At 43.9% G+C, this 24,731-nt stretch overlaps 2 protein-coding genes across 6 annotated transcripts in view; one reads left to right on the top strand and one right to left on the bottom strand.

Moving 5' to 3' along the window:
• Positions 1-11,870, top strand: part of LOC129832873 (microtubule-associated protein tau-like) — a 41,891-nt gene extending 30,021 nt beyond the window's left edge. For all 5 annotated transcript variants that reach the window (XM_055896960.1, XM_055896958.1, XM_055896957.1 and 2 more), the window contains 3 exons: positions 1,833-1,914; positions 2,106-2,212; positions 8,577-11,870. In XM_055896960.1, coding sequence (XP_055752935.1) covers positions 1,833-1,914; positions 2,106-2,212; positions 8,577-8,789 — 402 coding nt within the window. In that variant the 3' untranslated portion in view covers positions 8,790-11,870. The remainder of the gene's footprint in view (positions 1-1,832; positions 1,915-2,105; positions 2,213-8,576) is intronic.
• Positions 11,871-14,359: 2,489 nt separating this feature from the next.
• LOC129832872 (KAT8 regulatory NSL complex subunit 1-like) overlaps positions 14,360-24,731 on the bottom strand; it is an 80,206-nt gene continuing 69,834 nt past the window's right edge. The window contains 10 exon segments of the mRNA XM_055896954.1: positions 14,360-14,797; positions 15,047-15,344; positions 16,033-16,145; positions 16,431-16,488; positions 16,828-16,952; positions 17,104-17,246; positions 17,603-17,785; positions 18,689-18,880; positions 21,021-21,192; positions 24,217-24,418. Coding sequence (XP_055752929.1) covers positions 14,531-14,797; positions 15,047-15,344; positions 16,033-16,145; positions 16,431-16,488; positions 16,828-16,952; positions 17,104-17,246; positions 17,603-17,785; positions 18,689-18,880; positions 21,021-21,192; positions 24,217-24,418 — 1,753 coding nt within the window. The 3' untranslated portion in view covers positions 14,360-14,530.

Raw genomic sequence — 24,731 nt, 5'->3', positions numbered from 1 at the left:
ATCTGAGACTAAATCTTACTTGCTTCAACTTTCTGCAGAGGGCAACACAAAAACCACCCAGAAAGCCAAGATAAAGACCTAATCAATCTCTTTCAAAACGTTGATTTCATTCAACTGCAATGGAACACTGGTTTAAGGTTAGGACATGGCAGGGACAGGTGCGTAGTACCTCGGCCCCTTTTGAGTCCCTGAAAACGGATGCATGAGTAAGGCATTACAGGGGGCAGGGCGTCCTTGCCTGGAGATGCCGTTGCCAAGTTTGTGTTTTCGGTCTGTCTGCCCTAGATCTGTCTCCTCAAATGTGTCTCCAATAACCCGTTTGATGCACCCCCAGTGGCTCTTGTAGTCTCGAACTCTCCAAGTCCAATATACGGTTCAGCGTCTTGAGCTGAAACCCTCCACATCAGTGCTGTTGTTACCTTGCATGACACGGATGACGTGAATGCAGTAGTGAGTGACAAAGTAGAATGTCGTTGTCGTCGGTGTGTCCATGGACTTATATTGACGGCGTGGTTCTCCAGGTTGGTGTACGACCGTGAGCATGCAGTCCCAGCGGGCAAAATCTGGGACGGTAAACGTCATTTTCTGGTTCTACAAATGTCTGATATACAACCAGTCAAAATCATCTCGTTCATGACAATATCAAGATGTCTGGGAAAGAGGTCATATTTGAGTTGTCTGGTCAGATAATCAGTTAAATGGCATCTTTTAGCTAAAAAAAAAAGACGTTAACAAACATGATTATAATCAAAATGCAACTTGACCATGACGTCACAAAAGACAGAATGACGTTGACCATTGCAACCAGTTTTTTGCCCGCTGGGCTCAACCTGAATCCTGTCAATTGTGGTATTTACATTCAACTCATTGTCCCCTCCGCCACCACCCATCAACCTCTGTCAATCAATACTGTCTGTACTATATAATCTACAAATCAAGAGAGCATGGCATTAGGAAAACCACTGTATAACTATGATGTATTTGTTTATATAGGCCGTAACTAGTGGCCTCTGTAATGCATTGCTGGTGGTGTCTAAGTAGATATGTAAGATTCAACTCTTACAACAGAAATGATGAGGCCAGTTTGTTTATAGTGGTACCGGTAAGTGGCTAGTGATTGGGCTGCGCTGAGTTGGATGTGGCTGCAGCGTCGCAGTCCTGCTGTAGTCGCGTCTCTCTGCTTGGAGAAACAGGGCTGGGCTTCTGTTCTGTGTCGATAATGAAGTGACGAAAGCCTGGCTCACTATGCAGCAATGACACCACCATGTGTCTGTACTGTGTAAATACACGTTCAAACTGCATACCAGCAAATAGCTGCATGCTTGGATGTGTATATGTTTGTGTGTATGTAGACTAGTGGGGTATGGTTGAAGAAAGAAAATCGGCATATTGTTTATTTTTTCATTTTATTCAAGAGAGTAAACCCATTTCGCTTAGGTTGCTTTGGGGATTTGATTTAGTCTAGATTGTTGTGTAGACTTGTTTTAAATCACGGATGGGGTGATTTTATGAGAGTTCACGGAAATATACTGAATACTGAATTCACGGAAATATTCCAGCTATCTTTTCATTTTTTAAGGAATTTCTCATGTGTGGGTGCAATCGAATAATCCCTCTTTCCCTTTTCCAACCAACATGTATTAAGGACAATGCCAGAAGCAAGTCTATTCAGGAAGCCGTTCATGGCGGTGTCCTTGTCCTTGCATGTGACTGATGCTGAGTCATTCTGTATTCTGCCTCCTCGCAGCGCCCAACAATGACCACTCCTCTGGTCTGGTTCTATCTGTGGTCTGACGATCTCCTTTGTTGTCTCTCCCCATTGCCATATCCAGGTTCAAATTACTCACAAAAAGATTGACCTAAGCAACGTACAGTCAAAGTGTGGATCGAAGGCCAACATTCACCACAAACCAGGTAACTTACGTACAAAATAAAACCTTGGTGACTGAAATGGAAAAAACGTGCAACAGAGATGGTCTATACTCGGCCATATCAGCAAATATATCAAATAATTGTTTGATGTGCTCCCTGACGAATGTGAAATACAGGAAAATGTGTTGAAAATACCCTTTGTCAATCTTTACCATTACAATGGTCTTGATTAGGTGGAGGCAATGTGGAGATCAAATCTGAGAAGATGGACTTCAAGGTTCAGTCTAAGATTGGATCCATGGACAACGTTGGTCATGTGGCTGGAGGTGGCGGGCGGAAGGTAAACAAACAGACTCACTATCTAATGTCCGCATTGACACACACGTCTTTCAAAACAATACTTTTCACGTTTCAATCTTTCAGAAAACAACATGTACAAACCTATTACAATCAATTACTCATTTCTATTCTGAAATACTGAATTATTCTGCCGAATCCTGGAGTCTGCACTCTCTCTGTCTTCAAATCTCGGAAAATCTAAACGAAATGATCAAACTCCTCTCGCTTGGCGCAAACTCTTCCTTAGCAAACTGAGCATGCCGTGAAACTTGCTTGTAAACATTTCTAAAATGTGATGCAAAAGAGCGATTAACACAGGGTCACATTGATTACTAAGTACGCCTATGTCTCTGCATTGCCAATAGGCATATGCCTAAGTTTGTTATGTACTTACAAAAAGTGTATTTACAAACACATTTTTTTATATCGATATTTAATATAAAGCCTAACAATAGATCATAAATATATTTTTTTATTGCAAATACAGACTTCCCTCAAGGTAACTGATCCCTGTTAAAAAAACCTCAACCTCACATAGTACACAAAGGCCAATTTTAAAGTCTATACAGTAAAAAACTGAGGTAGTATTTTCCCTAATCTTGGCACCCAGAACCAAATGAGATGCTCAATATTTTAATTATTAAGAGTATAGCAAGAGATTTATATTTTCTCAACTCTGGCGACCCATTCTCCTGCTCTCCTTCCTCTTCTCTTTTCCCAGCATGTTTGGGTGGCAGCACCTCTTCTCATTTAGCCTGTGTACCAGTCTCTTTAGCTAATCCACTCCATGTCATGTGCCAAAGAGAGTGGCCTTCCTGCCATCTTCAAATATGATCATTCTATCATTAATGAGCTCGAGGAGAACGGAGGATTTGATCCTGATTCGTTCACCCTTAGAGCTATCCTCCAATCACAACTGTTGTGCAAATATTTTAACTTTTTTTCTCTCCACAGAACACGTGAGTAGGGTCTACCTGCAGACCGCGCACTACATGCCACGCCCACTACATGCCACGCCCACAACACCCCACTTACTACATGTCACGCCCACTGCCATTAAGGCTGCTAGCTAGCTAGGAGACCGGCAGTTGAGAGGAACGAGCTTGTTTGAAATGGAAAAGCGTCGCGGTAGCTATTGACGAAGAAGAACATCAAGACTAAGCAGCTGCTTTACAAGTGGGATGAACTGTTGAGCGCTACATCCCGAGGGGTTCGTGCTGATTGTACGGCGATTATGACAGCCGGATAAATGGCGTCCCTTGACAAGGCAAGAACAAGACGTATGTCAGGAGAAGTGCAGTATTATCATAAGGAGATACTTGGAATATGGAGGAGGAATGGAGGGAAAAGGAGGGGCAGAGGAGGTCTAAGAGAGAGAGAGGGAGCAAGAGGGTGATCTTGAGTCGTTTAAAAATGGTGGGGGAAAAAAGGAGATGGTTGGTTAAAGAAGAAAGTTAGAAAGTGTAAGCAGAGTGAGCTGAAGACAGGAGGAGAAATGGAAGTGAATGAGGGCGAAGTATCGGAGGTGGTAGGTGTGGTGAAGTCCTCGGAGCCCAGGCTTGCACCGAGGGTCAGGATAAAGAGGAGTCTGTGACAGTAGGAGTGAAGTTTTTGGATAAAGTGGACCCGTGCCTTTTTGGCTGATCCATTTGAGGCTTCAGGGTGGGTGAAAACAGAGTTGGGTGCTGTGGAATCGGTGACGGTAACCAGAAGTGGTCTTGTAATGATTGTGTTTCTTCTGGTCAGAGGGAGCAGGCGCTCCGTGTTTTACTCATGGGGGCAAGAGATGTGAATTGTTTTGCTCTCAAGAAAAGGGCGCCATTGAAAGGAGTGATTTCCCGGTGTTTGTGATGCTCGTCGTTTGGTGCGACTCAGACGGGGGGGCGTGTGGAGAAACAGAAGAGTCATTGTCTGTTCTTTTTTAGTTTTGATGTTGAGTCTTTGCCCGACAAAGTGATGTTAGGATATATAAAAGTTATCCTGCATAAGCTTTTGTGCTGACTACATTACGTTGTTACAGGTGTCAAGCTCATGGGCATGTGGCAGCAGTGTGTAGGAGGGAGGTTTGTAGATGTGAGAAGTGTGCAGAAGGGCATGAGACAAAGGAATGTGTAGCATTGGGGAAGGTAGTGGTATGTGTTAATTGTAGGGGTGCCCATCGGGCTGGGGATCAGAAATGTCCCATGTGAGAGAGGAAGGTTGAAGTTTCCAGGGTTAGAGTAGTGCAGAAATCGTCATTTGCTGAGGCAGTGAAGAAAGTAGAGGAAGATGGGTCATGGGGGAGGGTTCCTGAGAGGAGTGGTGTGAGTAGTAGATCTGTACAAGTACAGAGGAATAAATCAACAAGTGATATGTTTCAGTAAAATTTGATTTTTGGGATGGAACGTAAGTCGCAGAAAATGGAGGTTGTGGTGGCAGCTGCAGAGAGGTATTTGGGTGTGCAAGACTTGACATCAGAAGAGTGACAGGGTGTGTTAAGTGGTGGTGTCCCATCCTTTCAGGCTGTTGGCCTGAAGTAGGACTAAATAGATTTAAATAGTGGAGTATGGTATTTATAAAACAAAATGTGAGTGTTGTGTTAGATGGTAGGGTATTTGTTGTCATTTTTGTATTATTATTTTTATTTTATTGAGAAAAAAAAATGATTCTGCTGAGTATAAGGGAGTTATACCCCAGTCTAGTAGGTGGCGGTAATGCAACATTTATTGGATGCCAACCAGCAGTTATTTTAACATTATGGTGAGGATAATCACTACCCGGTAGTGCTTGGCAAGCGGGGGAGAATGACACTGTACCGGTGTTCTAGTCAGCTAGCTAGCTACTTCCCTCGCCATATCGTTAACAGAACTGGAGGAAAGCAGTGCCCGGCAGGCGGGGTCGAAGGACACTGTGTACCGGCCCCCTTCTTAGGTGGGGGTTTTCGGCGGTTGGCATCCAACGTTGGTGCATTACCGCCACCTACTGTGCTGGAGTGTGTGCCAGAGACAGCGTTAGCAGCCGCAATGGCAGTGGGCGTGGCATGTAGTAACCGCAGTCTGCAGATAGACATTATTGGAACACATTGGTATCCGGTTGCTGAGCAACCATTTGTCCAGACGAAACTAGTCAGTCAAAAGTTGCTAGCTCATGTCTAAATTCTCAAACTAAATACTGCAATTCCAACCACAAAATAGATTTTAAGCCTCAAAATACAACAACTTGCCTAACTAACAGCTACATTTTTGATTTTGTTATTAAATTATATTTTGGAGGATCCCCATGTTCTCATGGAAAATATTGTTACTTCCAACAACTAATGAGCAACTCCGCCATAAATCTAGCGCATATTTGAATGATGAGATTGCCGAAAGGCCAGTCTCTTTGGCAATGGCAGAGTGTCAAGGAGTGGAATGTTAGCTAAAGACACTGATACTCAGACTACCTCTCTCTCTCTCTGATAACAAGTTGGCACTGCAGACCAATCTCTTACTCAGCTCATTCAAGCTCATTCAACTACAATTTTTCTTTTTAGTTTTTAAACAACTTGCATGTATTTCGTTTTTATTCTTCTCTCTCTCTCTCTCTCTCTCTCTCTCTCTCTCTCTCTCTCTCTCTCTCTCTCTCTCTCTCTCTCTCTCTCTCTCTCTCTCTCTCTCTCTCTCTCTCTCTCTCTCTCTCTCTCTCTCTCTCTCTCTCTCTCATTCTCTCTCTCATTCTCTCTCTCATTCTCTCTCTCATTCTCTCTCTCTCTCATTCTCATATATTTATATATATATATATATAGTCGAAGTCGGAAGTTTACTTACACCTTAGCCAAATAAATGTAAACTCAGTTTTTCACAATTCCTGACATTTAATCCTAGTAAAAATTCCCTGTTTTAGGCCAGTTAGGATCACCACTTTATTTTAAGAATGTGAAATGTCAGAATAATAGTGGAGAGAATGATTTATTTCAGCTTTTATTTCTTTCATCACATTCCCAGTGGGTCAGAAGTTTACATACACTCAATTAGTATTTGGTAGCATTGCCTTTAAATTGTTTAACTTGGGTCAAACATTTCGGGTAGCCTTCCACAAGCTTCCCACAATAAGTTGGGTGAATTTTGGCCCATTCCTCCTGACAGAGCTGGTGTAACTGAGTCAGGTTTGTAGGCCTCCTTGCTCAGACACGCTTTTTCAGTTCTGCCCACAAATTTTCTATAAGTTTGAGGTCAGGTCTTTGTGATGGCCACTCCAATACCTTGACTGTGTTGTCCTTGAGCCATTTTGCCACAACTTTGGAAGTATGCTTGAGGCATTTGTCCATTTGGAAGACCCATTAGCAACCAAGCTTTAACTTCCTGTCTGATGTCCTGAGATGTTGCTTCAATATATCCACATAATTTTCCTGCCTCATGATGCCATCTATTTTGTGAAGTAGACCAGTCTCTCCTGCAGCAAAGCACCCCCACAACATGATGCTGCCACCCCCGTGCTTCACGGTTGGGATGATTTTCTTCGGCTTGCAAGACTCACCCTTTTTCCTCCAAACAGCAAAGGACCTTGTGAAGATGCTGGAGGAAACAGGTACAGAAGTATCTATATCCACAGTAAAACGAGTCCTATATCGACATAACCTGAAAGGCCGCTCAGCAAGGAAGAGGCCACTGCTCAAAAACCGCCATAAAAAAGCCAGCCTACGGTTTGCAACTGCACATGGGGACAAAGATCGTACTTTTTGGAGAAATGTCCTCTGGTCTGATGAAACAAAAATAGAACTGTTTGGCCATAATGACCATCATTATGTTTGGAGGAAAAAGGGGGAGTCTTGCAAGCCGAAGAACACCATCCCAACCGTAAAGCACGGGGGTGGCAGCATCATGTTGTGGGGGTGCTTTGCTGCATGAGAGACTGGTGCACTTCACAAAATAGATGGCATCATGAGGCAGGAAAATGATGTGAATATATTGAAGCAACATCTCAAGACAGACAGGAAGTTAAAGCTTGGTTGCAAATGGGTCTTCCAAATGGACAATGACCCCAAACATACTTCCAAAGTTGTGGCAAAATTGCTTAAGGACAACACAGTCAAGGTATTGGATTGGCCATCACAAAGCCCTGGCCTCAATCCTATAGAACATTTGTGGGCGGAACTGAAAAAGCGTGTGCGAGCAAGGAGGCCTACAAACCTGACTCAGTTACACCAGCTCTGTCAGGAGGAATGGGCCAAAATTCACCCAACTTATTGTGGGAAGCTTGTGGAAGGTTACCCAAAATGTTTGACCCAAGTTAAACAATTTAAAGGCAATGCTACCAAATACTAATTGAGTGTATATTAATTTCTGACCCACTGGGAATGTGATGAAAGAAATAAAAGCTGAAATAAATCATTCTCTCTACTATTATTCTGACATTTCACATTCTTAAAATAAAGTGGTGATCCTATCTGACCTATGACAGGGAATTTCTACTAGGATTAAATGTCAGGAATTGTGAAAAACTGAGTTTAAATGTATTTGGCTAAGGTAAGTAAACTTCTGACTTCAACATTACATACATACATTAATTTAGATTTATTTTGTTTCATTCGTTTGTTATGTTTCATTTATTTTGTTTAACCCCAACGCATGTTTTCCATCCAAACTGGATATGGTATCCATAAATAGAGAGAGGAGGAGAAGGAAGCTGAGGGGGTTTCTGGAGGAGACACCTCCCTAAATGGGGAAGGTCCTAGCCCCAGCCCTACTGGCCTCTCCACTGAGCCCCCTCAATCACCCCGTTCTGAACACAGCCCAATCGAGGGGGCGTCCTGGTAAAGCTAGAAGTCTCCAGTAAGTACACAACGTCTTACTTCAGACCAAAGTCGTCAAAATTGTCCAATCAATTGGATGGATGCAGCCACAACATAGATACTCATCCTTGAAATGAAGGCCTAAATTCCCCCATTAAAAACACGCACCCACCCACACAGCATGTCCATAGGACTCCACACACTATCAAGAGGGAGATTTGTATATATTTAACCACAAGAGGGCATTAACACAAAGTCAAGAGCCTTTCAAACAACAGCATCACTGGTAATGTGTTCAGTGATATGCACATCCTCTGTTTGCCATACTACATTATGATGTCATCACATAGAAAATACAATACTGGATTTGCTCTGATTTTACTTCCACTCATCCCAGATGCAGATTATGCCTAGTCCTTGACTAGAATACATTTTTAATGGAATTTCTCCATTTAGAATACATTTTATTACACGACTAAGCTAAATTAACGGGAAACTTGGCCCTAAAGGTTTACACACATACAATCCACGAATGATGCATAATTACACATGGAAGATTTCGCTCATCACTAGGTGCCCATGCTTGCCATTCACACCTAATTTATCACTCCTGCAGATTGAAAGCCACAAATTGAGTTTCCGTGAGACGGCGAAGGCCCGCACCGACCACGGAGCGGAGATTGTCCCCTTGGAGATCATCACAGGCGGCTCACCCGCCCATCTTCTCAGCAACGTGTCGTCCCCCGGAAGCCAGAACATGACAGAGACGCCGCCGCTATCCATGCTAGCCGACCAGGTCTCCGCCTCCCTCGCCAAGCAAGGCCTGTGATTCGACCACGTCCCTCCCTGAAAAAAAGCATTGTAGGTTACCAAGGGAACCAACCGCGTGATACAAAAGAGAAACGAAGAGAAAAAGAAGCACCTCACTCAGTCTCTCCCTTCTTCCTTGAAATTCAAATTCGCTCGCAGGATTTGCCGACCGGGGTCCATTAATGAACAGCTGTTTATGGTCTTGATAGTTAGGTAGACACATGTCATGAAAAGATATACGTGAAAGAAAAGCAACATTATTCTATACCCATAAATTCGCAGCCAGGCCTGCTTATAAGATACATTTACCTTACTTTACATTTAAACAGTGCAATTAATTGGGCTGCTCAATTTGAACGCAAATGCTCGCATGAAAATATTGCGCATTGCCACGCTGTGGATGTTTTGAATATGCTAATTTAGGCCTTAAAATGTGAAGTAGCCAAAGACTCTCTTTTCTTAACTAGAAAAGGTCAGCTAAATTCAAGTGATACTGTACTATACCATTCAAACGATGTCAAGTGCCAAAAAGACCGCTGCCCTTTCGTGCTTAAATCACTCCGATATTCCCCAGTTGAGAAATCCGCGAAGATTTATTTACGGGATTCTGAAATTGGAACGTTGTCGTAAACAGTTGCTGTGATGTAATGAATAGCGTGTAAGTAAGGCACATTGACTCTGCCTTTGAGATGATTAAAATAGACATCGTTTGTGAAATTATAAAATAAACTATTTATGAGAAAACACCCAACGTATTTGACTTGGAGTTAAAGCCCATGTCCTGTTCAAAACAATTCAAGGATCCCATTGCTGAGCAATTGAAAGCAATGAAGTAATCAATGAATTATGATTTAATGGAGTAATTGGGCTACAACGTTAATCGATTGAATAAGATTGCTAATTTGAAGTTGAGGGTTTTTTGTTTGTATGGTATAGTCTACTTGCCGGTATGTTGATGGTGTATCATCAATACTATGTTTGAGAAATGTATAAATGCCTATTGGGAATATATTGACTGATTCCTTATCATAAACATAGCTCAAATTTGCCACAGAGTTAAAAAGTGCCTACCAATGGCTTATAAATTCACTGCTCATATCTAGTCAACATTTCAGAATAGTTAACGGTACAATTACGGAACATTCATAATTGTGATTTGTGATTATAGTATAAATTATAAATTGTGATTATAGTATTTAATGAATGCATAATAAATGCTTGCCTGGCTACCCAAACTTCTTGCTCCTGCTAAACTTCACGCCCATGGACATTAGTTTCTTCTCAGCAGTAGGTCTGGATTTGAGTAACTCCCCTCCGATTTGTAGAATGGAAATCCATTCTAGACCATCTGATTGGTCCAGAGCCAGAACACACCTGGGTATAGGGTCGTTTTGAAAATTCGTCATTGGCTTTGATACTCTGATTTGTTAGAGATGACCCAATCGCTGATGACTTTTTTTTGTACAACACCCCTCATATTGTCACCACAAACGACTTGAATGATGGCTGTCTCCGACTGAAGTATGTAGGAACGATAGAGCAGAGGAAGAATTCAGTTTGAGTGGCCAGGCAATAGAAATGCCACTGCATACCCACAACACACATGCCTAGACAATAGTCTTGATTTTCCCTGCATGAAATTCTAAAGCCTGACAGGTTGCGCTCCAAATCTCTACCCTACTCCCAAAGTGTGCACTTGCACACTCCCTCTCTCTTGTCATAGATGATCAAATGATCATCCTCTACCTACCCACAGCGCACCACTTACGTAGCGAATTTTAACTAAAGTAAATATTTCTTCGCAATGATCGAGCACCATTTTTTTTTAGTAGATCAAAACTTATCTTGCGCACTTTCTTTCCTACTAGTAGCCCTATTCTGTGGATGTAAGACATATTAAACTGATATTTACGAATGCTTGTAGATGCACCTGCTGACACCCCCTGTTTTTTTTTAAATTTTTTTTTTAAACTTCCGACCCTCACGATGCATTCTTGTTTTTGCAAGGTAGTTTTTACACTGAAGTTCTCAAGTTGACCACTACTAAATGTGTGGCAATGATAACTGGCTAGCTCTCCTCATTCCTCATGGTCAACATGAACAATATGTACTGTGCTGAACATATATAAAGTGTGTTAAGCGGATTATATTAATTGTTACGATTGAACAAATCTATTCAAGGTAAGACATGTTTGCATATTAGCCCCAAAATACTAAAATCAGAACATGACAGAGACGCCGCCGCTATCCATGAAACGCTTACTTATGAGCACTTCCCAACAATGCAGAGAAAAATAATAAGGAATGAACACACAATGAGTAACGATAACTTGGCTATATACACAGGGTACCAGTACCGAGTCGATGTGCAGGGGTACAAGGAAATTGAGGTATATTTGTACATATAAGTAGGGATACTAAGACTGATATTCACGTTAGTCCACATAAACTTTTAGACTGTTTTAGAGTATTCTAGAAAGGGTACCATAAAACAACCCTATGCACTTTGTGTGGTGAATGATGTTACGCAAAAGTGTAAGGCTGTTTTTCCCAAATGAGTTATTTCGAAGCTGAAATTTGAAATGTCATATCACTCTTCTAGTTTTAGAACCACATACAGTAAGTGAATCTGAAGGAGTGGTTTACTATTCTGAAAGGACAGCATAACCTCAAGTTTATAATTCATTAAACGTTTTCTTAAAATGACTGACATTTTAAGCAAACTGATAATTGTACTGTAGTTAAATATTTCGTGACAAGAGGGGGAGAAAGTTGGTGCAAAGGATGTTGTAGGCCTAGGACTTAATGTCATTTTAACTTAAGGGAAAGAAAAGAATGTGGAAAAGACAGGGTAATTTGAGGCTTTTCAGTGTAGTAAATTACTTTTCGCCTCTTAACTTGTATCATTGCTCCCTTTTTATCTAGCTTCTCTCTCCATGCTCTCATGTCCCGTTTTTTGTTTCTCCTTCTCTGCTGAGTTTGCAGTTTTATCTTGACAGTCGTGATTGTCCTTATTGTGATGTGCATTTTATTAATATTTGGTTTACACTGATAACTTGTTGCTGTAAACGTGGATTAGGAAATAAAGTCAGTAATGGAACAGCAATGTTAAAGGTTTCTTCTTTCCATTACATTTATGAAGACACTAAGGAGTGATGGTGTTTCAAAGAATGACAAGGGTATTTCCTGTCAAACTTACCTTGTTTGTGAAATATGCGAGGGCTTTCCACATGTAGAATATACAAGATAGGGAACACAAGGACACAGTTGATACAATATAATTCACTTTTATTTTGAGAAGCACAAACGCTGCCTGCCCGTCGGATTCGTCAATCATACACTTTCTTTTTTGCCTCTGCATAAAGAAAAGTGTTTAATATTTTGTACTTGTCGTGTCTTCTCCCTATACAATCAGGACAGCTACAGCCTGAACGTCAAACAGTTAAGTTATTTACAAAATATACTTTTTGTACAAACTATTACATGCTAAAGGATATACCAGACTCACCCACCCCCATACACCACGTTGGAAAGTATGAAAATAGCCCAGACAATACAATATCTGTTTAACGCTAGTCAAACCTTCTTGTACATCGAAACAGTTTCTGGTGGGTCCTCTGAACCCCACTCGCAGACAAACCATAGTTGATCATGATTCATGACGGGGACTTCTGTGAGGAGAAAAGGATAGGGACATGCATCGATGGTCCCTAGAAATTGAGTCAGGTTTGTCTTTTGGTCTGTCTGGACCGATCAAGGGGACAGACTCTGGGAGAATGATTCAAAGGATTCACCAGTGAAGACCTCACGTTACCTCCTCGCAATGACAGACAGCAGAATGAAGGAAGCGGGTGAAGACAAAAATAAAGGCTCAACTGAACAGTGATCTGAAGGATTTTCCCCCCACACTCAAACATGACATGATTCCAAACTAGCAGTAATTGGAACAAGAGCAGGGCATTGGTTGGGGCTAACATGTGGTTTTAACTGCTGGGGCAGAGCATGAATCAGACTTACCAAGTAGAAACGGCCAGGCGGCGGGGAGGTTTGGTGAAATGGTCAAAGTGACTCCACAACTGATAAATCCCTACATAGCCTCCTGTGTGTGATGGCCACAGCCTTCTGACTTAGTGACTCAAACATAAAAAGCCTTTTTAGATGGAGCGATTAGTCGAGAGGCTTTCTGTACAATGCTCCACTTCATCTGCTGGGAGGGACACAGCAGGGGGTGCTGGGAACTAGGGCAGCTGACTGGGCAGATCTGGGTGTTCAGTATGCACCAAACGGAATATAACAGGCAAGGACTACCTGGACTTGTGCACTTTTTTTTAACCATTACACAACATTTTCCATTTGTCTGCTCTAATGAACAACCCAAACTTGGAGTTTTCTTTTGCATTGTTACATGAAAAGCATTTGACATTTGAACACCCAATAAGACTCGGAGCTTGAGTGATTTTAATCCAATTGTGGAACTGCATTGACAATCCAACAGGTACACTGACATTATCTGCCTTGTGCAATTCCAAAAACAGTGACACAGGCACGAGATTAATTATGTACATTTACATATTTTTCCCTAATTTGTCTCATGTTCTTTTTTTATTATACCAAGTGACATGCAAATTGCATGGCAATTATGCATTACAAGCTGGAAACATTGCACCGGATGTGAACTACGCCAACCTGTGTCAATAGCTAGGGTACAGAAATGTAAAATAGAGCGAATAATGAAGGGCCTTGATTCAAGATAAAGTCAAAATACTACATTCAAAAACATAGGAGCTTTCTTTGTAATTGGAACCTGACTGCACGCTTTAGTAATTTCTTGCACATTCTCCAAACCAAATCAGAAAAGCGTGAAATAACCGCAAGCACACCACAAAGAAAACGAAGACAGAAATCCAATATGCACACAGTTGAACACTCATATCACCTCCCTCCATTTCTATAGGATCATTCCTATGTAGGACAGGTGATGCGTTTTTTCTTCTTCTGTCGTTATATTAGTTAACGTTTCACTTTGGTTTGTTCGATATCATATCGAGGGTGGTGTTACTTGCCGTGCTAAAATGATTTTATACACCGCCCGCAACCACTTGTTCCATCAGTCTATGTGACGGGGTTGAAAGGAAATATCTTATTAAACCTATATGTATAAAACAACTACACCAATGCAGACAAACAGATGAACGAACAGCACAGACAGACATCAAGGAAAATAGCTCTGTGGAACAAGTGCTTAAAGGAACATTTCAGGTTCACGCCGATGCTCTGGGGAGGGACAAATATTATTATGTTGATTCAAGGGGACACAACATAACAAGCTATGACAACAAGGCATTGCTGTTTTTTGTTTTACTCACTCCATTTTAAACTGACATGGGGCGGGGAACAGAAAGCTACAAAGGTACACACACTGCCTGAGTTGCTGCTTAGCCCTCAGCCCATTGGCCCAGAAACAGGAAGCAACTCTATGCCCTGCTCATCACAAATTCAGCTTAATTTCTCTCCTTTTTTCATTCACTTTTATATATATTTATTCATTTCAGTGACCAGGAAAAGAACAAAACGGATTTCTGACGGGGGGGGGGGGGGGGGGGGGGTCTCTGTCTATGTTCACTAAAAACTGTGAAAGAATTTGACTGATGTTTGAATATCAAACAACAGGAGTCCATTATTCCATTGTTGATGTAGTTCTTGTTTTGAGTCTTGTGAAAGAAAAAAGTGCAGAGTCCTTTATGCAATGAGAGCCTTCGTTCATCGGTGGGAGGGTCTGGTGAGAGTGGTGGTGAGGGTGGTGGAGGGGGCTTTCTGCTTGCTGCTGTCGTCAGGGGGAAGGAGCGGCGAGGGGGGACCTCCGGTGTCGGACTCAGACCTGGACGAGCCCGTCTTGCAACCGGAGATGTGGCGCATGGTTCTATAGGGGCGCTCCTCGGTGTTCCCTGGCTGCTCCTCGGGCTCCGGCGGCGGGTCGCTCTCCAGGGGGAAGCTCCTCCGGTCCCACGGGTGTACTGGGATGGGAACCTGGAGAGGGAGAGAGGAAACTCCCGTCAGAGACTGGACAAGAACCACACCACTTAACACAGGGCTATCACCCACTTATCAAAGATTATCGGTCTGTCTGTCCATTTATCCCCCAAAGGCCTGATGTCTTCTCATATATCCTCTACAATCTGCCACAGTATTCACAAAGACTGCATACACACTGATTAAACAGCTGAAGTGTGTCAACGTGTGTATAGTACGGAAGTGTATGTGCTATGGGGAGCCTACCAGTTCTTCGTAGGTGCCGTCAGGCGTGGAGCAGCGCGTGTCTTCGTTGGAGAGCAGGCGGTGGGAGTCCCTGGAGCCTATAGGGGTGTAGGAGTACCCTCCCGCTGTGTAACACCCTGGGGTGTAAGGGTAGGACAGCAGGTCAGGGCTGGCCGGGGAGCAGGGGGAGGCGGCGCTGCCGTAGTCCTGCAGGGCGTGGAAGTGGGCTGTGTCTGGAGAGGAGGGCTGCGGCGTGGAGGGGTTAGTGCTGCTCAGTAGGGGAGTAGTGCGACCGTCCAGCCGTCCACTGACATACGAACTGGAAGGGGGGGAGGAGGGAGTTAACTTGACATGGAGAACAGAAATTACTTCAATTGAACAGCTAGACTACAATTGAACAGAAAGGAGAATAGCCTTAAGTAGAGAAACCTATCATCTAGATTCTAGAAGGTCAAATAGGGGCTGATTATATTTGTCCTGTTTCACCTAATGTACAAGTGGGTAACCTGTATGAGTGTATGAATTGGAAATTCGTTTTTTTAATGCATATCCCAACTCGCCGAGACACCCTAGGAGAGTGGGATCAAGGCCAGGGATCACGGCGACGCTGGAGCAATTAGGGTCAAGTGCCTTGCTCAAGGGCACATCGGCAGATGTTTCACCTAATCCGCCCGGGGATCTGAGAACCAGCGACCTGGCCCAGCACTCTTAACAGCTAGGCTATTTGCCAAGGTGTTCCCTGTGCTGCACTGCAGTATAACGTGCTGGATCAGGCTATTTTAGGGAGAAACGACAGTGCAAAAATGTAAAGTTTCTGAGATAAGAGCATCACAATCAATATGCAGCTCAGAACCTCATCTCTGCTACAGATCGCATCAAAAAGACTGATTGCTGGATGAATAAACATAGAAAAACCTCCACACACACTGCTTCTTGGAAAAACTATGGTGAGTGGGTGGATTAGGGCAGACCGTGGGGGGGGGGATGTTTTGGTGTGTGTTACTGACCGGCTGCCTCTCCTCTTGGCGATGGCGCTGGCCGTCCAGCTCCAGCGGGAACGCTCCTGGTCCTCGCAGGGCTGGTGCAGCTGGGAGAACGCAGTGTCTGTCAGGTCCTCAATCTGGGAGGGAAGACGGGAGAGAGACCAGCACTCCAAGTTAGTGCAGTAACACTTGATGAACGCAGCTTGCGGTCAAACGTTGGTTTGGTTATTACCATTAAAAGGTATTGCGTCAGAGCTATACGGTGAAAAGAGAGCAGTTCTTTGGGGGTTGGTGGCAGCTCTACCTAGATGTTTGACTTCTTTGGACAACACTGTGCAGCTGAATCATACTTCTGGTCTGCATCGGTAAACTACACCAATTGAGATTCTGAAAAGGTCATACCAAGAGAAAATCCTTTTTACCTCCTCAATGTCAGCCTCCTCAGCGATTGGCTTAGCACAAATGTCAACCTCCTTCCAACTGCAAAATGGAAGCCAGATAATTAATACATCAGTAATACACCACCCACGTGTGTGTGTGTGTGTGTGTTCAAGTGAGTGTACAGCTGATGTGCGTAGCTCTGGGCAGTCTCAGATTTAGGATCAGCTTACAGACCCCCCCAAATCATATCCTAACAATTGTTATTTGCCCTTCTGGACATATCTAGGATCAGAATTACAGTCCCATATCCTAACCGTTATTAATCTATTAGATGGGGGGAAATACCCAAACTATCTCTGGATCTGTGCTTAGTTTCCTGACTTTAGGCAACTTCCTCATGCCGAGGTAGGCATGGCGGCCATTTTGTGTCTTGCGTACCTGGGGGTGAGGATCTCTTTGTACTGCAGTTTCTCCACGCGGGTGGTGGCAGCCACAGACATGGGGATGACGATGTTGTTGATGTCAAAGGAGCTCTCTCCCCTCCTCCTGCGGATGGGCTGATGCTGTACGGGGTAGAAGGGGAGCAGGGTCAGTCACCGTCAATCCAACTGCTAAAGTACTTCTACAAATTACGTCACTGTTATTGTTTCAATCAATCACACAGGACACGCATGCGCACACGGGTGTAAAGGCCAGATGTGGTGTGTATCGTACCGGGGTGCTGTTGAAGGAGGTGAAGGGCATGGAGCAGGTCTCTGAGGAGGCTGACAGCTGTCGGAGCAGGGAGCTGTGGGTGGGGAGCCCAGCAGATAGAGACTGGCACAGACTGCCCCCATCCAGGTACAGCTTAGGGGTGTCTGAGGAGAGAGAGAGTATGGGGGAAGAGAGAGCGAGAGTAGGGAAAATCATATTAAATACACTGGAATCCTCCAGACTGATTGATATACATCCATCTCTCAAGTATTCGAGCCTTAAAAATTCAGTAACTGACACTGGATAAAATGGATACTGAATAAAGATGGACCTTCTAAAAAGTTTAAGTGATATGGAAAGGGTCAAACGTAGAGTGAAAAACGGTGGAAGCGGTGTGACAATTACCCTTCAGAACTCATTTGAACTGCTCAAGCTATGAGACAAGTGCTGAGTGAGGGAGAGGGAAAGATACAGAGGCAGAAAGAAAGAGGGGAAAATAAATAGACTGTAGGCAACTTACTGTCCATACTGTCCAGTGACAGTGAGTGTTCTCGGGGTCTCTTGCGTGCGTGGCTCTTGTCGTAGGGCCCGTGGCCCTGCTCCCCTCGGTAGTGGGGGCGGCCCTCCAGCTTGGTGGACCCCAGCAGGCTGTCCAGCTGATGCCTGTGTAGCTTCTCTGAACGCACCTTGTGGTGGGACAGGCCTGGGGAGTGGGTAGAGCAACATAGGGGGGGGTTAGGCAGTGTGTATATTTTTCACACACACACAAACAAACACATAGGGATATATTGTCTATTATATGAATATATTTTCTACAACCAGTCAATATATATATATTTCCGATTTTGTCCAACAGTGTTAATTGACTGTAAAAAAAAATCCTCATAAAATAGACCCCACCACGTCACTAAAGCGGTCCTATTTTCAGCAAGGTCTGTGAGTGAGTGGGTCTGCGTGAGAGTAAAAATGCAAACAAAACTGGCTTAGAAATGTACATTTTAACATTGTGCTGAGGAACTCTGGAGAGCACTGAGCATCAATTATGTAACGTCGTAATGAAATGATTATCAGTGTATCACGCTCCATCCATCTGTGCTCTCTGAATAGGGTCCATGCATTCTAAGCAGAAAACTACATAAGCTTCTTTATCAATCACACAGAGGAAAGCGCTGAGTCACTGTATTTACCAGGAAATGCTGGGCCACACACTCACACCTGAATACTACAGAGTACCAAACAAAAGAAACGCTTGTTATGTAGGACTGAAATTTCAGGCTGGTGGGGCCTCGTACGTTTCGCGTTGTTACACAAGTATATGAACCGACAACTGATCATATCTCTAAGAGCTTTGTAAAACTAAGATCCTTCCTATGCGTCACCTTAGTTTACATTTGGGTCTGTTGCGTTACACAACATTTAAGGTGTAGAAAATGAACATGCTTAGAGATAAATGGCTAAACTAGCCTTCCCTACTGGGAGGCAATACCCCGGTGCTTGGCTTAAAGTCTAAGGCTTTTAGAGTTGATGAGCCTTTATCTACGGACTGTGGAGAGGAGGGAGTTGGTCATCTTGCGTATGTCTTTGGAGGTGAAGAGGCTTTACTTACGGACTGTGGAGAGGAGGGAGTTGGTCATCTTGTGTTTGTCTTTGGAGGTGAAGGAGGCGGAGGGGTCGTGAGGGCGTCCCACGGAGAGCTTGTGCTTCACGGAGAGCTTCTTCAGGGGTTTCATCTTCTCCAGGGGCCGGCTGTTCCAGTGGGACTTCAGGACGCGCTGCAGGTGCAGACTCATCGTCACATCTGCATAAACACACGGGGGGTTGTGGTTAGCAGCAGAAAATAACAGTTTTAAAAATACATGTTTTTTTACAAGCTCTCAAACTATGATGTTTATGACTCATGCTTTATTGATAATTCAATGTCCATATAGTTCAGCTGATCATTATCTTTTACTTGTGTTTTACATTGTATGACATCAAATGTTATGTTTGTTTCTGCACATGTAGAAGAAAAAGAAACGCACACCTATTTAGGCGAGGTGCTGGCTAGCGGAGTAGAAAACTGAAAATAAAGGAGAGCCGCACACTCTAGAAGCTCAGATGCAAAAATATAATTACCAACGTTTCGACAGACAAGCTGTCTTCATCAGAGTATAATCACAAACACTGCAGGATGACTCGTTTATATAGTGTCAAACGACACAGGTGTCTGTAATCATGGCCTAATATCATTGGTTAATTCTCAAATATTAAAATGGCATACAAAGAGCAGGATACAAAAAACAAATGGATAGCATACGATCATAGATTCATTTTAGACTACACAAGCTTTCAAACAATTACAATGGCAAAAGTCACAATAATCACAAGAATGGCTTCAGATCAAAGTCTACGTTGAGACCGAAGGGAGCAAGGGTCTTTATATTAAAGATCCAGGCAGCCTCTCGTTTTAACAATAAATTATCAAGGTCACCCCCTCTCCTAGGGAGGGTGACATGTTCGATGCCAATATAACGAAGAGACGAAATCGAGTGGCCCGCCTCCAAAAAGTGGGCCGCAACTGGGTAAGTCAAGTTTTTGCACCTAATGGTGCTACGATGCTCTGAGATACGTACTTTTAATTCGCGCTTTGTTTTACCCACATAATTTTTACCACAAGGACAAGTTATAAGATAAATAACTGCCTTAGTGGAGCACGTAATAACACCTTTGATTGGGATCGATTTCCCCGTTTGTGGATGCTTGAAGGATCTACATTTATAAGTGCCATTGCATTGAGCACAGCCATTACACTTGTCATTTCCATCTAGTAGGGGTGCAAATAGTGTATGTTTCTGCATATGTACCGAGATGTTCAAATAAACCTACACCTAAACACATTGGTCCGGCAAAACAGAAACAAAGCACCGGTCAGGTATCGAGAACTGTATAGGCGTAGATTCTAGAGGGACTACAGATCAGATCAAACTTATAAAAACGACAAACCCCGTCAACCGTGCACTATTAAAAAGGCCAACGCCGTTGTGTGTGCCAGCTACAGCAGGTGGTAGCCCCTCGCTGATAGCCCCTCGCTACCACCTTCAGACAGACAGTAGCATTGCATGGTCATAGACCGCATTGCCTGTTCAACCACCAACCATCGCCTCTCTCACCAGTTGACCTACTTGACTGCACCATCCATCTCCAGCCAGTCCTTTATACCTCATTACTCTGCAGACTTTTGAAGCTTTCACATCTCTCAGACCTAGCTAGCTGGCTAGCTCCTCTCGTGTGGAAAAGGCACATCTGGGACTGAGAGAGAGGGGGAGGGTGGATGCATTGAGCAGCAGTGCTTTGACAGAGCGTCAGAGTGGGTTTCTCACTCAATCCACCAGGGGGAGGACTTCAGCAAGTCCAGACCAGAAGCTCTAGAAGCCCCTCCACCCCTGCTGACCCCCCTGAGGATTTGGCCTGCTTTCATCCTGCTCTCTACATCCTATTTCCCCTTGCCTTAAATCTTAGCACTGGCAGGCCCAAGAGTCAGAATGAAATAAACGCTACATGACATGTGTCGAACAATGACCCTTGATTGGATTGAAGCTGGTGGTGCTGCAAGTTCTCAATACGTCAAAGCTACAGCTCAATTTCTGCCTAGAAAATAGTCTATATAAAATGGGGTGTGCCTAAGTATTCCATACTGGATCTTTATCACTTATAAACCAACTATGCTGCTCCACTACCCAGCAAGCACAGGATGGCACAGCAACCCCTGTCCCTTGTTAGCCAACCCTTGACCCAGGGCATGACGAGGTCGGAGCTACTTACAACTGTGAGAGAAAAGACGTGGTGCACGTAGCTACTAGGCGTACCCAGTTTTAATGCAACGTTGTCTCCGGCGGGAGCGGGTTTGGATGCGCGTTTATGATCAAATCAATTTAAATCAATCAACCAATCAATCTTACCGTCTGAGAGGGAGAGGATGGGGTGCACGCAGGGATCGAACTGGGACAGCCTCTCCAGTAGAGGGCGCTCGTACTGGACGTCAGAGGAGGAGAGGGTGCGGCCGCCACACGTCATACACTGGGGGTTGACCTCGCAGCCGCAGCGAGGACCCGGTACGCACAGCCTCTGGCCCTGGAGAAGAGAGGGAGGGAGGGGGAAGGAAAGTGGGAGGATTCTTTAAACATATTTAACCAGGTAGGCCTGAGTAATTGAGGGAGTACAAATCCTCAATGCAATAACAAGCGTGTAATATCCAGACACATGGGGAACATGTAAACAACAGAGGGAAGCTCGGATAGAACTAGTCATCATATTCCTGTTCCAGCAACAACTTACTGTTGCACAACAGCAATGAAACCGCTGCAAACATGGAAACTTTCTACAACGCCTGCCTTCTTGCAAGGCAACCAAAAATTGGACCAGATTCAAATGGTTTAAGAAATAAAACATGCACAGATAGCACCATTCGCTTAGCTTTTATTCGCCATAGCGTAGGCGAAGCCTTTGAAACTGCGGCGGTGCTGGTTTAACAAGATAAGCCAGAGTTCCTGTTTAGTTTATGGCGTTAACAACTATCTGAAACACTAGGAGCTGAGAGGACAGCTTGTTTACAGCGCGTTCCCGTTATGTCGGCGTTTCCTGTTACTGAACAGAGTAGGAGTGTTGATCTAGGATAAGTGCCCCCCCCCCCCCCCCCCATCCCGTCCAGCCAAACCTTTTTGAATTGTGGGTTTCTGTCAGGCAGCTCCTCCTAGTCGAGAAATATAACAACACGTCTGGTTTTAATAGAACACGAGTCAGCAGCATTCAGCCCTACCTGTGTCGTTGGAAACTAGCCACCTGTTCCAAGTCCACTTCGCACGAAGGAATAGACCTCTTTGCAGAATGCAGAGGTAGAAGTCTACTATGTACACACACCGAGGGTATGAGAGTTCTAATGCAGATCCTTAAATGTACTGGTGTGGAGGGCTGGTGGTCACTCCTCACTAACCCATATGCTGTAGTTAGTACATTAACAAAACACGTACACTCCCCACGTGGAATCACACTTAATGCTAGTACAAACACAGATGCTCGCATGTCCTTTTCACACTTGTAACTCAAGACACGCACAGACCGGCATACATTCACTTTTTTAGCCACTTGTCCTCTGGACAAGTAGGACCGATTTTGTACTTATCCAAAAGCTCAAGTCACTTGATGGTCTGTAACACCGTGGGCCAAAAGGGTGACTTGATGCAAGGTATCACTTTACAAAATACAATGACCATTATTATTACCATACAGAGAATCACAAAAAATGTAGGCTACCCTCTGCCAACAGGCTTCTTTGCATATTCAAGCCTGTCTGAAAATAGAACACTGCCCCTTTAAGGCTCTCCTGGAGGATGGTTGGCCGAAAACATATTGCAACTAAAAACATTGTCTTTATAACATAATTCCCAAATTTAATGAATCAGGGATCAAACGGCTACGGTTGGCTACCTCAAAGCAAGGTAACTAACATGTTTATCTGCATTGTAAGGCTAAACTATTCAGCTTTCAGTGGAGATCTATTGACAGCATTGGGAATAATTTGTCATTTGGGCTAGGTCAAATCATACAAATATTTTAACGCTGTCAGAATGACATAGCCAATGTTTAATATAGCTTTTCAAATGTGTCAGATTTATTTCTCAACTCCCAATTTTGAGTGCTTGAGAGGCGGTTTCACAACAGGAGCTTTACACCCGTTCATTATTCACGACGAGTGCTAGTGGAATGTTTGTTTGGGACGTCGGACATGACAACGACATTAATAGATGCAGCTTTTAGATAAATACTTAACTACTGAGATAACTAGCCAGGACACAATATGTTTTGAATTGGCTCTCTAGTTTAATAGGTTGTCCATCATTATTTTATAGGCCTACCTGCTGTAATGTCTCCCTCTCTCTCCTCGGGCCCAATCAAACAGGCACCAAAGCAGGTGATGCCCATGCCATGACTTTTCAAGGATTTTCATGACCATACGAACCCTGTTTGCTGACCAAAAAATGGGCTATACCTGGGCAAATAACTCACTAACTAGCAAGGGATATGAAGAAATGTGCAAACGTGGCTACGTGCGGCTCTGATCTCAAAAGTGATGGACATACCCAGCCTTTCAATGCAATACAATCATATTCTGATGGCGCTCTACATACATTGGGAGAACAGTGCACAACAACGCATGTGGAGGATACTCTGGTCCAATTCTGATGTGAGTAATTGTTTGATACTGTGACTTGTGTGATTTCTTTTACTTGTCCATCCGGACGACATACAATATTCTGCTTATATTCAGTATTCTATATTCTGCTTGTCTCACGTCTCATGTTGTGGCCTGCTGGAGGTCATTTTGCAGGGCTCTGGCAGTGCACCTCCTTGCACAAAGGCGGAGGTAGCGGTCCTGCTGCTGGGTTGTTGCCCTCCTCCACGTCTCCTGATGTACTGGCCTGTCTCCTGGTAGCGCCTCCATGCTCTGGACACTACGCTGACAGACACAGCAAACCTTTTTGCCACAGCTCGCATTGATGTGCCATCCTGGATGAACTGCACTACCTGAGCCACTTGTGTGGGTTGTAGACTCAGTCTCATGCAACCACTAGAGTGAGAGCACCGCTAGCATGCAAAAGTGACCAAAACATCAGCCAGGAAGCATAGGAACTGAGAAGACGTCTGTGATCACCACCTGCAGAATCACTCCTTTTTTGGGGGTGTCTTGCTAATTGCCTATAATTTCCACCTTTTGTCTATTCCATTTGCACAACATCATGTGAAATTTATTGTCAATCAGTGTTGCTTCCTAAGTGGACAGTTTGATTTCACAGAGGTGTGATTGACTTGGAGTTACATTGTGTTGTTTAAGTGTTCCCTTTATTTTTTTTAGCAGTGTACGTATATAGGCTATACACAGACAAAAATCAGCCAACCTCTCCGTAGTTCAAGGACACTGAGTCATACTAGCAAACAATGCACCCATTCACTACCCAGTAAACAACAAAAAAAGAGCTGAAAACACACAGAATGACAATGTAGCAGTGGAAGCGTACCAACAAAAAGACATTACAACACACACACACACACACACACACACACACACACAGTAAAGCGCAAACACACACACAAACAAACCTTGCGGTTGAGGTTGGTGACGGTGCTAGGCCTGACGAGGCGTCGTCTCTTGCAGCTGAGGAGGGGGCGTGTGCGGGCCGCCACACACGTGTCGTCCTGAGGGGAGCACGATAGCTGGTGCTGGGACGAGGGCAGGCTCTGCTGCTGCTGCTTCCTCAGCTGCTCCTCCAGGTCAGAACACTCTGGAGAACCAGGCCGCAGGCTGGAGGGAGGGACAGTCACTCATCAATACTACGCTACACGAAAGAAGAAACCCTGTGCACAGCAGTGCATCTAGACCTGACAGATGTTAGCGCTGAGTCCATTAGTGCTGTTTGAGGTCGGTTTCGATTATTTGGGTTGAATGCTGTAACACTGAAATAACACAATACAAGTCCCATTAATGGTAGTGACTGCCCATCACCCATCATTACACCACTACCCATTATTACTTATTAACCATCATTTATTCACATTACTTCAATAAAAATATTTCAGTTGTGTATATTTGACGACTATTTAATTCCAAGTCATCA

This window comes from Salvelinus fontinalis, chromosome 34, assembly GCF_029448725.1.
Source record: "Salvelinus fontinalis isolate EN_2023a chromosome 34, ASM2944872v1, whole genome shotgun sequence".
In the NCBI taxonomy this organism is placed as follows: Eukaryota; Metazoa; Chordata; class Actinopteri; order Salmoniformes; family Salmonidae; genus Salvelinus; species Salvelinus fontinalis.
This window is presented reverse-complemented; position numbering and strand designations above follow the sequence as displayed.